We start from the raw sequence: 14522 nt of genomic DNA, 5'->3' as shown, positions 1-14522 counted from the left end.
TCCGAAGGAATCTGGAACTTTCGGCGTTTAGAGGTTTAGGGAGGGGACGACTCGCGCCGAGAACCGGCGTGGGGTTGGTAGCGGGGACGACTGGAGAGGAGAGAGGAGAGGGTGCTGATGGAGGGGACCGCAGCTGGGAGGGCGGCGACCAAAGGGAGGGGGGCAGGTGGCGTCCCCATGTCGCGGGGTCCCGGGCGTGACGCGTCCGCGCCGCGCTGATTGGAGCCCTCCGGGAGCCCGACTGTATAAAGCGCTCTCAGAGCTGCGCCCCCTCCGCGAAAGTGACGGACCAGAGGGCCCAGCTTCGCCGCTGGAGAAGCCATGACCGGCAGAGACGCGCTTTCCGACGGGCGTGCCAGAAGCAGGGCGCTGGTGCCCGGAGGCCCGTCCACCGGCTCGCGCCCCCGGGGCTTCGCCATCACCGACCTGCTGGGCCTGGAGGCCGAGCTGCCCGCACCTGCGGGCCCCGGCCCGGGATCCGGGTGCGAAGGCCCGGCAGCCGCGCCCCGCGTGGGCCCAGGGCTCGGAGGCTCCTGCCCAGCACGCGGAGCCCTTCCGTTGGGCCTCGGTCTCCTCTGCGGTTTCGGCGCGCAGCCCCCTGCGGCTGCCCGGGCACCCTGCCTGCTCCTCGCCGACGTGCCCTTCCTGCCGCCCGAGGGGCCTGAGCCCCCCGCTCCGCGCTTCCCCGGCCGCCCACTGCCCTCGGCCGCCCGCCAGAAACGCAGCGAGAGCGTGTCGACGTCGGGTAAGGATGCCAGTCCGCGACCCTACTGTCTCTTCCCTCGGCTCGGGTGGGCAGAGTGACACTCTGGCGCCCCGTCGGGCCCCACCCCAGTCCCCCAGATCTATAGAAGTGGGGACCCTAGAGCGTAGCGGCGCCGGGAGGCGCATTCTCGCACCAGCACCCTCTGCGCCCCTGCCCCCGCCCCCGTCCCGGCCTCTCCTCTGGGCTTGGTCGCCGCCACCCCGCGGACACCACCACCCGATCAGGACCCGCCCTGGGGTCTCGGCGACCCAGCCTCCGGGGGACACTTTCCGCCACGCGGGGCTCGGCCTCTGGGTGCCGCAGGGGTCGGGAAACCTGGGTGGGCCTACCTTGTTTATCAGCGGCACGGAACCCGGTACCCGCCGGCTCCAAGAGGGATTAGACAAACCGATTGACGGATTGACAGGCCCTTGAGCGCCGGGCGGAGGCCTGGATCTGTCCTCCTCCGGGTGCTGAAGAGCGAGTCTGGGCACCCCGCTTCTCCCCTACTCCCCTCACTGGAGAAGCGGGCTCTCCCTCTTACAGCAGCTGTGCCCAGATCCTCAGAGAAGTCGGCACGGACTGTAGAGTAAAGCAGGGAGCGGTGGAAATCGACAAAGACAGGGCGGAGAAGTCGAAAGGTTTGGGGCATGGGGGAAGAGAACGGAGAATTTCAGAAGAGTTCGAGGGAGAACAGCTATGTGATAGTAGACCGCAGAGCTGAGCATCCAGGCGGCTGAATGCAGAAACTGCGCTGGTCTCCACTACTGATTAAAGGAAGCAGGCGCGGTCGGCAGACACTCACTCTGAGAGGACTTTATTTCATGAGTGTCTACTAGGTGCCAAGTTGCTTCGGTCCTGTCCGGCTTTTTGAGACCTGATGGACGGTAGCCCGCCAGGCTTCTCTGTCCATGGGATTCTCCAGGCAGGAATATTGGAGTGAATTGCCATGCCCTCCTCAGGGGATCTTCCCGACCCAGGCATGGAACCTGCATCTCTTGTGTCTCCTGCATTGGCGGGGGGTTTCATTACCACCAGTATCTAGCAAATAACCACCCCCTCCATTAGTTGTCTCACTAAAAATGCAGGAACCGATTTCATACTGTGGATTTTTTTTCCCTGTGAGGACCCACAAAGCTAAGGGAAAATACAACCACATCCTAGCCTGTGAGGGTATTTCTCAAGACCAAGACCAATAGTGTCTTGTGGAATCGTCATGTGACTGGGAGTGTAATGAAAGTTTCTTAGAGCCACAATAAAAAGGAAAATAAATAGGTGAAACAGATTTAAATACTATGTCTCATTTAATCCAATACCTACAAAATATTGTCATTGTATGTGTTATCAATATAAGAGTTATTAATATTTTACTCTGAGGGGGTCTATTGTTTTCAGTCTATTGGATATTTCATGCTCACAGCTGGTCTCAATTTAGACTGGCCACATTTCAGGGCTCCATAACCTTATGTATCTAATGGTATCAGATTGGACAGCACAGATAGTATAATATCATAATCCAATCTTCTGGTGAACTCACTGATGTAGGAGTAAAACTGATATTATTTTACTACTTTTGCTTTTATTAATTTACATTTAGTATTTTGAAACATATATGCTTTTTAACAACAAAGCTGACCATAGTTCGGTCTTCTAAACTTTCTTTCAGCTTAAATCTTTCAATATAATGGATTTCAAAAGATAAAGCATAGTGGAGTGGGTTCTTAAAATTTTTGATGTGCATCTGTGAATCATCTGGGTACCCGGGCCAAGAATGAGTTTCCCAGGTCCCACTTTCAGAGATTTGAAATTGGTACAGCAGGGCTGTCACAAACCTCAGTCTTCCCGTTGAGAAGTGGTGGCATAATGGCTAAGATGAAGAACGTGAGATGGAAGCAGAAGGAAGTGTATGGATTTGGAAGCTGAAGGGAACAGGAAATGCAATTAGTGTTCAAGTAGCTTAGGCTTCACACACATTTGGGGTTTGAATTCCAACTTCACTGTTGACAACCTTTGTGATCTTGGGACAAGTTAATCTCTCTGTGCCTTGGTTTCCTCTGTAAAAGGAGGATAATAATAGCAGCTGTCATGGAGGTTTTTTTTTTTTAAATTTATGAAGAATAATGTTGATATGCATGGGCAATCAGTTAAGTGCAGCACTTGGAATATGTCATCAGATGTGAAAACTGTGATCTTGTCTTGTTAAATATTCACATCCCAGACAAGTTCATAGCTTCAGTCCTCAAATTAAAATCCAGAGGGCAAAATGAAAAATGTGCTCACCTCTAAAGTCCTCTTCTTCTCCTTGTGCTAACAGATGAGGACAGCCCTTCTGAAGACAGGAGTGACCGGAAGGCGTCGCCGGCCCCCAGCAAGAGGAAGAAGAGGAGGCACAGGTACTAAGATCCCACATGGCGTTCCCCACCCCGCCTTCCTCGAGACCTTGTGCCTGAGAAGGTCTGGTCTTGCCTTGGGGCGGCATGGGAAAGGGCACAGTAGCCATCTGGGCATGTAATTCTGCCATTCCTGGGGTCTGCAGGTCAGCCTTTGTAGCATTTTACTAATGATGATGATTATTATTTTAAAAAAGTTTTTTGCCACACCATGTGGGATCTTGGTTCCTCAACCAGGAATGGAACCCCCTGCATTGGAAGCAGAGTCTTAACCACAAGACTGGCAGAGCATTTTGAGCACAGCACTATTAGACCCTGGAGCATTTTGAAGACACAATTTTGTGGGCCCTTAAAGTAGTTCTTCTTAAAATGAGTTGGTGGAGTTTATTGAGGAGAAAAAAAAGACCTAAAGAGCTCTGTTTTGCTTGAACCAAACTGTGGACTTCCCAGAGGCTACTCATTTGGAGATGGGGTGCCCAGCTCTCATCTGGGCGCCTCATCTGGGCACCCCAGATGAGGTGGGCAGAGGTGGGGAGCAGGCCTGGGGTCCTCTGAGGCTGGGAAGCCTGGCCACCTCCTCTGGTCATGTGCCCATGTGCCTCTTTGCAGGACTGTTTTCACTGCCCACCAACTGGAAGAGCTGGAAAAGGCCTTCAGTGAGGCTCACTACCCTGATGTGTATGCCCGGGAAATGCTGGCTGTGAAGACTGAACTCCCAGAAGACCGAATACAGGTGCAGGGGCCCCCTCTCCTCCCAAAGACACCCAGAGACCATGCTGTTCTCACATGCAGTGAGTCAGCCCACAGCCACCTTGAAACAGCCCCCTCCATCCACAAACTGAGGGTCACTTAGATGCCAGAGTCTTCCTTTGTGTTCATTTAGAGAGGATGACTCCTGTAGCCATCCAGCCTTTTTACCTTTTATTAAATCATTCTTAAAAATTATACAATTTGTGCCACATCTAGAAATTATGTAAAGATATCAATGAAAAAAATGACTATCCATCCATGGCAGACCAGTGTAAGTAGCTGATGAGGACTTTCTGCATTCCAGCCCCATGCCATATACACACTTGACCCTGAAATACACACTCACACGCACACAGAAGACTGGTCTTTGTCTTCACGTTAAGCCATCTTATGTCTGACAGCACATCCTTTCCAAGTCAGAAGACATGCCATTCACTCCTTTTTTAATTATTTTAATTGGAGGATAATTACTTTGCAATACTATGGTGGTTTTTGCTATACATTGACATGAATCAGCCATGGGTGTACATGTGTCCCCCATTCTGAAGCCCCCTCCCACCACCCTCTCCACCCCATCCCTCTGGGTTGTCCCAGAGCACTGGCTTTGGGTGCCCTGCTTCATGCATCAAACTTACACTGGTTATTTACTTTACATATGATAATGTACATGTTTCAGTGTTATTCTCTCATATCATCCCACCCTCGCCTTCTCCCTATAGTCCAGTAGTCTGTTCTTTACATCTGTGTCTCTTTTGCTGCCTTGCATATAGGACCGTCATTACCATCTTTCTAAATTCCATATATACATGTTAATATACTGTATTGGTGTTTTTCTTTCTGACTTACCTTACTCTGTATAATAGGCTCCAGTTTCATCCACCTCATTAGAACTGACTCAAATGCATTCTTTTCTTAGCTGAGTAATATTCCATTGTGTAATGTACCACAACTTCCTTATCCATTTGTCTGCTGATGGACATCTAGGTTGCTTCCATGTCCTGACTATTATAAACAGTGCTGCAATGAACATTGGGGTACACATGTCTCTTTCAGTTCTGGTTTCCTCAGTGTGTATGCCCAGCAGTGGGATTGCTGGGTCATATGGCAGTTCTATTTGCAGTCTTTTAAGGAATCTCCACACTGTTCTCCATAGTGGCTGTACTAGTTTGCATTCCCACCAACAGGGTAGGAGGGTTCCCTTTTCTCCACACCCTCTCCAGCATTTATTGTCTGTAGACTTTTTGATGGTGGCCATTCTGACTGGCATGAGATAGTGCCTCATTTTGATTTGCTTTTCTCTGATAATGAGTGATATTGTTTTCATGTGTTTATTAGCCATCTGTATGTCTTCTTTGGAGAAATGTCTGTTTAGTTCTTTGGCCCACTTTTGATTGGGTTGTTTGTTTTTCTAGTTTTGAGCTGCATGAGCTGCTTGTATATTTTGGAGATTAGTTCTTTGTCAGTTGTTTCATTTGCTATTATCTTCTCCCATTCTGAAGGCTGCCTTTTTACCTTGCTTATAGTATCCTTCATTGTGCAAAATCTTTTACATTTAATTAGATCCCTATTGTTTATTTTTGTTTTTATTTCTATTACTCTGGGAGGTGGGTCATAGAAGATCTTGCTATGATTTATGTCAGAGTCACTCACTCTTTTTAAACAATATTTGACACTAATCTTTTGTTAAGATAAAGCAATCCAACAACTGAGGTTAGAAGAGACCATTGCTTGGTGAACATTCCCATCAGAGTGAAAACTGGCTTCTTTGCACAGTGTGGGATACTCTGACTTTGTCTTGTCATGCTTGACTCCATGGAAACTTCGGTGGAAATTGATCCGAATCACCTAGCACTACCAGTCCTGTGAGCTGTGAGACAGGCCAGGTGCTCCCAGAGAGGGTAGCTGGTCCTTGCACCCCTCTGTGCTGGGGTGGGGGTCTCCTCCTATAAGTCTGTCTGCTCCCCTCCTACCTCAATCTAGGTCTGGTTTCAAAACCGGCGGGCCAAGTGGCGGAAGCGAGAGAAGCGCTGGGGCGGCAGCAGTGTGATGGCTGAGTACGGGCTCTACGGGGCGATGGTGCGTCACTGCATTCCGCTGCCTGACTCCGTCCTGAGCTCTGGTGAGGGCGGCCTGCTGGGCTCCTGCGCACCCTGGCTCCTGGGTAAGGAAGAGAGCCTTGTGGCCGCGCCGCTCGGGCAACGTCTGGGGTCCCTATGCCTGGAGGGCCACTGCCAAGCCAAGCAGTGTAAATTTACTCCGATTTTTAAATTAATGACAAGGCCTGGACTCTGATCGGTTGCCTTATTTTTCACTGGAACTGTGTAGGCAATGTGTGGACAGGTCCAGTCAGCCCCTGGTTCTCTGAATGGAATGATACACATTCATTACGTGAAATATGTATTTCCAGTGTTGAGTGCTGTCAACCACACAGTTCAGAGCTCATGGCAATAGAAAGCAAGATGGGGCAGGCAGTGAACCTACAGGCCGTTAACCGCATGCACCCTGGAGTGGAGGTCTGGTTCTCTGTCCCGGTTCAGCTGATAACAACCTGCGACTTAGCTGTTCTGTCCCCCAGTTTTTGTGCTAGAACGGTCTGCTCTGTTGGAGTTCAAGCTTTGAGGCTGGAAGTTCTAAGAAGCTGGCATCCTTACTGGTCTGTTGGCTATTACCAAAGAACCACAGGCTTGGAGAAATGAGTTATAGACAGCATCCAGGCAAATTAGGTGGAGAAAAACACAAGGCAGAAAGTTAGGATTAGGGGGATGCTCGCAGGGGGCCAATTTTAGGCTGAGGAGGAGGAGGGTTTTTGTTCAGCGAAACTTTTTTGAACTCCTACCCATCTGAAACTATGCTGGGACTGGAGATATCAAGTCATCTTTGCCCTCAAGGACTGGAGAGCTGAGAGGGAATTCTGGGCAGGTCACCCGGCCCACCCCTCTGAGTTTACATGAGCAGGTGGGGTGAGCTTACTGAGTCTACAGGTCTGCGGCCTTACAAGAAAGTAGGCCTCGGGTTGCTAGACTCCTGACTTTTTGAGAGAAGCTGGACATCTGGCTTTTGATGTAAATCTCTTGATTTTAAAATCTTGCCAAAAAACTTTAAAATAAAAATTTAAAAACCGTTATGTCATCCAAATAATTGTACACCGTGCCCAGTGTACAAACCCTAATGTTGAGAGTTACCTACAAGACTCTCCAGTAGGCCCCAGACAGGCACCAGCAACGGAAATCCTAATGGGATTTAGAGAGCAATGACAAGGAAGAAATTTTACTTAATTGCTGTATTTAAAGACTGCAGAAGGAAATGGCAACCCACTCAAGTGTTCTTGCCTGGAGAATCCCATAGACAGAGGAGCCTGGCAGGCTACAGTCTATGGGGTCATAAAGAGTCGGACACGACTGAGACTACGCACATATTTAAAGATAAATATTTTATTTATTTATTTATTTATTTATTTTCTTCTTCTTTTTTTTTTTTTGCTAGGGATGCATAAAAAATCTGCAGGGACGATAAATAAAGCAGAAAGTGAAGAAAAGCTGGCAGGACTCTGGGGCTCTGACCACCTCAAGGAAGGTTCTAGCCCCCATCAGCTGGGACCCCAGAGGGGCTTGGAGGAAGGCAGTCCTGTGAGCAGTGTGGAAGACGTGGTCATTGATCTCTCCAGCTCCACACGCCAGGAGACTGAGAGAGTGCAGCAGGGGGTCGGGGCCCAAGGACGTCCAGACTCTGAGGGGCTAGAGGGGCTCCAACCTGGGAAGGAGGGGGCCTTATGAGACTGCAGGCCTCTACCCCTAACACGCAAAGGCTGGAAATGTGCGCATTCCTCACCAGCATTTTTCAGAAGACAAACGTTGTCCAAGACAAATGCTCTCAGCTGGATTTTCTTCTTCCTGTGTCAGGATAAAATGCAATGTCACTTGCTTTAAGAAGACACATGGTGACTCTTGGAACATTCCACTGCATTCTAGAATGGAAATCATTCCTTGAAGGCACGTGAATCAATTAATTAGATCTAAAACTTGCATTCTCTTCTGTAGGTAGAACTTGAGGGAGGATTTCAAGCCCCAAACGCATTCTCACTGCCAGACATCCTGAGGTTTGGTTCAGTAGACTGTGTAGATTCATAGGCTAAGTATGCTGTCCTTACACTGAATCCAAAAATACAGAAGTATTCAATCTACAGAGAATCATATATCTTCATAAATAGTAAAGACCTTGGGCAGCCCCCATATGAATGAAATATCATATTCTTACCTTGAACCTGGCTTTAGACATTTCCATTTTCTTGTTAGACAATGCTTCTATGTCCCTCTGAGTATCATTTGATTGGGTCTGTGAGTCTTGGAATGTTTCCTCCAAGGAAGCCCTCTCTCCCTTCCTTTCTGATACAGCAGGGAACCATCTCTGAACAGCTGTTGAATATCTATAAACAGTGTTTTAAGGTCAGATCAGGCTTCTCGGTTTTTTTAAATTTATGTTTGAGAGCACTTTAGAGACTTGATTTCGTGAATGTTTCCTTGCCTCTATCTCCTTCCTTTATTTATTATTTAAAAATAAACGTTTTATGGTTTGCTCGGTTCTCATGCACCCCCTCTGTCTACATGTTCATCTACTGCCGCCCTGACCAAGCGTATCGCCATTTCCTGCCCCAAACACCATGCCTGAAGCCTTCATGCTTGGCTGCAGCTTTTACCCTCTGTTGCTCTGTAAACTCCTATAGGGCAGTGGCCGTATCTAAATCCTTTTTTTTTTTTTTAAATGGAGAACTTTTTATATTGAAGTATACCCAATTAACAATGTTGTAATAGTTCCAGGTACACAGCAGAGCGACTCAACCATATATTATACATGTATCCATTCTCCCCCAAAGTCCCCTCCCATCCAGGCTGCCATGTAACACTGAGCAGAGTAGGACCTTGTTGGTTATCCATTTTTAAATATAGCAGTGTCGATCTCAATCCACCTGCAATGCAGGAGACCACCTGCAATGCAGAGACACAGGTTTGATCCCTGGTGGGGAAGATCCCTTTGAGAAGGAAATGGCACCCCACTCCAGTATTCTTGCCTGGGAAATCCGGTGGAGAGAGGAGCCTGTTGGGCTACAGTCCATGGGGTCGCAAGAGTTGGACACAACTTAATGACTAAACCACCCTTACTACGTGTCAATCTGACATTCCCTAACTATCCCCTTCCCTCCAGTCCTTTCTGAGTTCAGAGTCCAGACAGAGCTTGCGGCTCACTGATGGGGAAGCTGAAGGGGAAAACATGCCCCCAAGTCCCCTGAAGAGGCAGAGAGGAAGGAGGGTGGGGACCTCCTATAGGTGACTTCCCCCAGGAATGGGCGCAGCACCCCTCAGCCCGGACATGGCTCTTTAGTCTCTGCAGATGAGAAAACAGAGCCTCTTCCCTGTGGCCTCTTTTCTCATCCTGAGCTTCTCCCAGACTACTGTGGAAATTAAATGTCACCTATCCTTACCGTCACAGCAGCAAACCACAAGCCCCACTTTCTCTCATTCATTCTGGCACCTGGAGATCTCGCTCGAAGCCTGGGCCTGATGGTGGGAGGGTTGTTGTGAGGAGAATTTGGACGTTGATTTCTCTGCCTCCTACTGGACTCACAGAGCAGGCCCCAAGTGACACGGCCACACTTATTCCATTCGGTCTCCTGCCTCCAGCCAGTTCTCAGATTCTTGCCTCCATCTCTTCCTAGTTTATCCAGAGTTGAGTTTGAGGGAGAGAGCTAGTAACCTGTACAATTTATATATATCCCACTCATAAAATAAAATATTCAGTCAGTTCAGTTCAGTCGCTGTCGTGTCCGACTCTTTGTGACCCCATGAATCGCAGCACGCCAGACCTCCCTGTCCATCACCAACTCCCAGAGTTCACTCAGAGTCACGTCCATTGAGTCAGTGATGCCATCCAGCCATCTCATCCTTTGTCATCCCCTTTTCCTCCTGCCCTCAATCCCTCCCAGCATCAGAGTCTTTTCCAATGAGTCAACTCTTCGCATGAGGTGGCCAAAGTACTGGAGCTTCAGCTTTAGCATCATTCCCTCCAAAGAACATCCAGGGCTGATCTCCTTCAGAATGGACTGGTTGGATCTCCTTGCAGTCCAAGGGACTCTCAAAAGTCTTCTCCAACACCACAGTTCAAAAGCATCAATTCTTCAGCACTCAGCCTTCTTCACAGTCCAATTCTCACATCCATACATGACCACTGGAAAAACCATAGCCTTGACTAGACAGAGCTTTGTTGGCAAAGTAATGTCTCTGCTTTTGAATATGCTATCTAGGTTGGTCATAACTTTCCTTCCAAGGAGTAAGCGTCTTTTAACTTCATGGCTGCAGTCACCATCTGCAGTGATTTTGGAGCCCCCCAAAATAAAGTCTGACACCGTTTCCACTGTTTCCCCATCTATTTCCCATGAAGTGATGGGATGCAGCCACTAGAAATAACAACCAGGCATGGAAACATGTTCATGAAATGTTGCTGAGTAGAAACACTTCTAAATGAATCCCCCAAAGGATACAAGTAGAAAAAAAAAGGTAAAGTAGAATAAAAATGCAATAAAGAAATTTAACTGGCATAAAAACAATACAGATAGTGGACAAATTTCTAGGCAAAATTACCTAAAGAAGGAGAAGGCAGGTAGAAGCAAAAGAGAAAGGTCCTAGAGACAGTAATAGAGGCCATTTAAAAAGTATATAAGAACACTGATGTCTCTTTTTTTTTCAGTCATGAAATGGGAACCATAATAGAACACCCTTGTTCCTGAAGAGAACAGAAAGATGTGAATAAAGTGCGTACCTCCGTCTCCAGCGTGGCAGAGAAAGAGAAAAATATTGACTATTGTTGCCACTGTTACTGGCACTCCTCCTAGTCTTCAAGGCTCAAGGAAAATACTTATCATCATTAGGTAGCAACATGGGACTCAATAAATAAATCATGGGATACAGGTCGGAGCACCGTGCAAAGAGCTGTTAAGAGCCCCAGGGGCCATGGCTTAACTCCACTCAGTGTCTGCGGGCACAGGAGAGGGACATGCCCAACACGGAGAAACGTGCCTTGCCTGGTGTACTTGAACCTGGGCTGGGCCTTTCAGCAGCTGGGGGACGCAGGCAGGGTCTGTCCTGACTCCTTCGCCTTTCCCCCTGGCTTGTCGCCTCAAAAAAGCCACCGGACCCTCCGCAGGCCTCCTCACTTCCCATTGGTCAGAATTACTATCACTCTTGGGTCTAAACCAATCGTGAGTCAAGGGAGCAGAATTCCTCCTTTGGCTTCAGTTCAGTTGAGTCGCTCAGTCGTGTCTGACTCTGCGACCCCATGAATTGCAGCACGCCAGGCCTCCCTGTCCATCACCAGCTCCCGGGGTTCACTCAGACTCACGTCCATAGAGTCAGTGATGCCATTCAGCCATCTCATCCTCTGTCGTCCCCTTCTCCTCCTGCACCCAATCCCTCCCAGCATCAAAGTCTTTTCCAATGAGTCAACTCTTCGCATGAGGTGGCCAAAGTACTGGAGTTTCAGCTTTAGCATCATTCCTTCCAAAGAAATCCCAGGGCTGATCTCTTTCAGAATGGACTGGTTGGATCTCCTTGCAGTCCAAGGGACTCTCGAGAGTCTTCTCCAACACCACAGTTCAAAAGCATCAATTCTTCTGCGCTCAGCCTTCTTCACGGTCCAACTCTCACATCCATATGTGACCACTGGAAAAACCATAGCCTTGACTAGACGGACCTTAGTTGGCAAAGTAATGTCTCTGCTTTTGAATATGCTGTCTAGGTTGGTCATAACTTTTCTTCCAAGGAGTAAGCGTCTTTTAATTTCATGGCTGCAGTTAGGCCAGAAATTCACTGCTGGGGAAGGACATGGCAACCCACTCCAGTACTGTTGCCTGAAAAATCCCATGGATGGAGGGGCCTGGTAGGCTACAGTCCATGGGGTCGCAAAGAGTCGGACACAGCTGAGCGACTTCACTTTCATTTTTCACTTTCACGGATTGGAGCAGGAAATGGCAACCCACTCCAGTATTCTTGCCTGGAGAATCCCAGGGACAGAGGAGCCTGGGTGGGCTGCTGTCTATGGGGTTGCACAGAGTCAGACACGACTGAAGTGACTTAGCAGCAGCAGCAGCAGAGGTTCAATGCAAGGAGATCCAACCAGTCCATCGTAAAGGAAATCAGTCCTGAATATTCACTGGAAGGACTGATGCTGAAGCTGAAGCTCCAATGCTTTGGCTACCTATGTGAAGAACTGCCTCATTGGAAAAGACCCTGATGCTGGGAATGATTGAAGGTGGGAGGAGAAGGGGACACAGGATGAGATGGTTGGATGGCATCACTGACTCAATGGACATGAGTTTGAGTAAACTCTGGGAGTTGGTGATAGACAGGGAGGCCTGGTGTGCTGCAGTCCATGGTGTTGCAAAGAGTCGGACATGACTGAGCAACTGAACTGAACTGAACTGAAAAATTCACCTGTGGTCCCCAAGCTCCTCTTGCCCTGAAACTGGACTTCTCCCAGCAAAGAAGAAAAAGGAGTGGCTGCTGACCAGCCAAGGGTCAGGCTGGCCATGGGCAGGATGTGAAATAATGTAAGTGACACTTAAAAAAGAAAGCAGATGAAAATCCTTTGAAACCTTCAGAGCGTTTATCTATGGATCATGGGTTAATGGATATTTCTTCTTTTCATATTTTCTATATTTTGTAAACTTATGTAAAAATAAAATAGTTAATATGAATAGTATTAAAATGATAATTCCTCTTTCTTGATTTAGGGCCAAGTATACACAGGACAAGAATCTAATTTAAAAAACAGCGAGAGTGGTCACCCGGCTTGTTGCTTTTCTGGTCGCCACTCCCCCGGCCGGCCGGACAAGACCCGCCAGTAGCGCGGCACTGATTCATCTCGGGCTTGTGGGCGCTGCTCTGACCGGTGTCATCCTTTATACCAGAAAGCTGGCGGGCACTATGGGGAAAAAACAAAACAAGAAGAAAGTGGAGGAGGTGCTAGAAGAAGAGGAAGAAGAATATGTGGTGGAAAAAGTTCTAGACCGTCGAGTCGTAAAGGGCAAAGTGGAGTATCTTCTAAAGTGGAAGGGCTTCTCAGATGAGGATAACACATGGGAACCAGAAGAGAACCTGGATTGCCCTGATCTCATTGCTGAGTTTCTGCAGTCACAGAAAACAGCACACGAGACAGATAAATCAGAGGGAGGCAAGCGCAAAGCTGATTCTGATTCGAAGATAAGGGGGAGGAGAGCAAACCAAAGAAGAAGAAAGAAGAGTCAGAAAAGCCACAAGGCTTTGCCCGGGGTTTGGAACCAGAGCGGATTATTGGAGCTACGGACTCCAGTGGAGAACTCATGTTCCTAATGAAATGGAAGAACTCTGATGAGGCTGATCTGGTCCCTGCCAAGGAAGCCAATGTCAAGTGCCCGCAGGTTGTCATATCCTTCTATGAGGAAAGGCTGATGTGGCATTCTTACCCCTCAGAGGATGATGACAAAAAGGATGATAAGAATTAACTTTCTTGAATACCAGCCCCTGTCACATCTGACTGTGGGTTTCAAGTGGGGAAAGAAGGAGTTCTCCTTGTCTTGACACCATGAAGGTGGCTTGAGAAGATGTCCTTTGAAGAGCCAGTATAGTTTCTGTGCCCTACAGCAGCCCAGGGCTTCAAAGCCTCTCCATGCTGTACAGTTTGCACACCCATCCCAGTGGAGGGGAAGGAGGGTCAGTGTTTCAAGGCAACCCATTCTGAACTTGGCTGAAAAAAAAAAAAGCAAAGGGCCTTCTATGAAGGACAAAACATAGAATGTGATGTGGGAGAGCAAGAGATACTGTAGCTCTTCAAAGAGCATCTCCACAACCCACACAGCCTTCTTCCCGATAGTGTTAACTCTGCATTTTTACAGCGTAGCATGTGTGTAGTTTTTGGCTATTAGTGGTGTATTATTTGGGGTGGGTGGGGTGGGGTGGGAAAGAAGGGAGATGGGTTAGGATCATTTTTGTTAAAATTTGGGGAAACGGTGAAACAAAGGAAAGAACAACTAATGATGATTGGGTTCAGTGTCCAGAATATTGTATCCTTTCAAAAAATGTCATTGGCAACCTAAATGAGGACTGTGAGAGACTGTTTAAAAGCTGTGAATGCCTGAAACTTAGAAGCCAAGGTATTCCCCTGCCTGAGCTTAATGCTGTTCCGAGCAAAGGAATGAGAAACTACCAAAGCTGCCATTTGGGAGATGGAAACTGGTTGAGGAGGAAAAGTCTTATTGGAGTGTATACACAGGCAGATCATTCTGTCTTAGAGGTGCTACTCATGAAACTGACAAGAAGACCCTTTCTTTTCCTATTGTGAAGTTACAAATATCAGCTTCTCCATCCAAGCCACTGGTGAAGTATTTCGGGAATGGCAGAGAGTGGTATAGGAGGTAAGTGAGTAGGGAAAGACAAGGGCCAGTGCTCATAGGGTGGAAAACTCTTGGAGCCTCTGTTTTTTGAACTTTGAAACCATTGGTGGCAGGGTTCAGTCACTGACAGCGCAAGTTCAAGAGTTGAATGATTTCAAAAGCCCTGGTCTCAGGAGAAGATAAATTTTCATACTGGGGCAGTGGTTCACTTTAAACAAAA

At 48.0% G+C, this 14522-nt stretch overlaps 1 protein-coding gene and 1 pseudogene across 1 annotated transcript; both read left to right on the top strand.

The window, feature by feature from the left end:
• Positions 1–321: 321 nt before the first annotated feature.
• On the top strand, positions 322–8472 carry VSX1 (visual system homeobox 1). Its single transcript, XM_027976427.2, has 5 exons — positions 322–745; positions 3060–3138; positions 3745–3868; positions 5866–6046; positions 7369–8472. The coding sequence occupies exons 1-5, from the start codon at positions 322–324 to the stop codon at positions 7656–7658; spliced, it is 1098 nt and encodes a 365-aa protein (XP_027832228.1). The 3' UTR covers positions 7659–8472.
• Positions 8473–12736: 4264 nt separating this feature from the next.
• On the top strand, positions 12737–14042 carry LOC101106027 (chromobox protein homolog 1-like; annotated as a pseudogene).
• The last annotated feature ends 480 nt before the right edge of the window (positions 14043–14522 follow it).

The sequence above is a fragment of the Ovis aries genome, chromosome 13 (assembly GCF_016772045.2).
Source record: "Ovis aries strain OAR_USU_Benz2616 breed Rambouillet chromosome 13, ARS-UI_Ramb_v3.0, whole genome shotgun sequence".
NCBI classification, from domain to species: domain Eukaryota; kingdom Metazoa; phylum Chordata; class Mammalia; order Artiodactyla; family Bovidae; genus Ovis; species Ovis aries.
This window is presented reverse-complemented; position numbering and strand designations above follow the sequence as displayed.

What these genes read in the sequence shown, in the direction of transcription:
- VSX1 (XM_027976427.2), top strand. Translation starts at nt 322, where the DNA reads ATGACCGGCAGAGACGCGCTTTCCGACGGGCGTGCCAGAAGCAGGGCG. An exon ending in TCCCAGAAGACCGAATACAG is followed by an intron (nt 3,869 to 5,865) that starts GTGCAGGGGCCC and finishes ACCTCAATCTAG; the next exon opens with GTCTGGTTTCAAAACCGGCG. An exon ending in CTGCGCACCCTGGCTCCTGG is followed by an intron (nt 6,047 to 7,368) that starts GTAAGGAAGAGA and finishes TTTTTTTGCTAG; the next exon opens with GGATGCATAAAAAATCTGCA.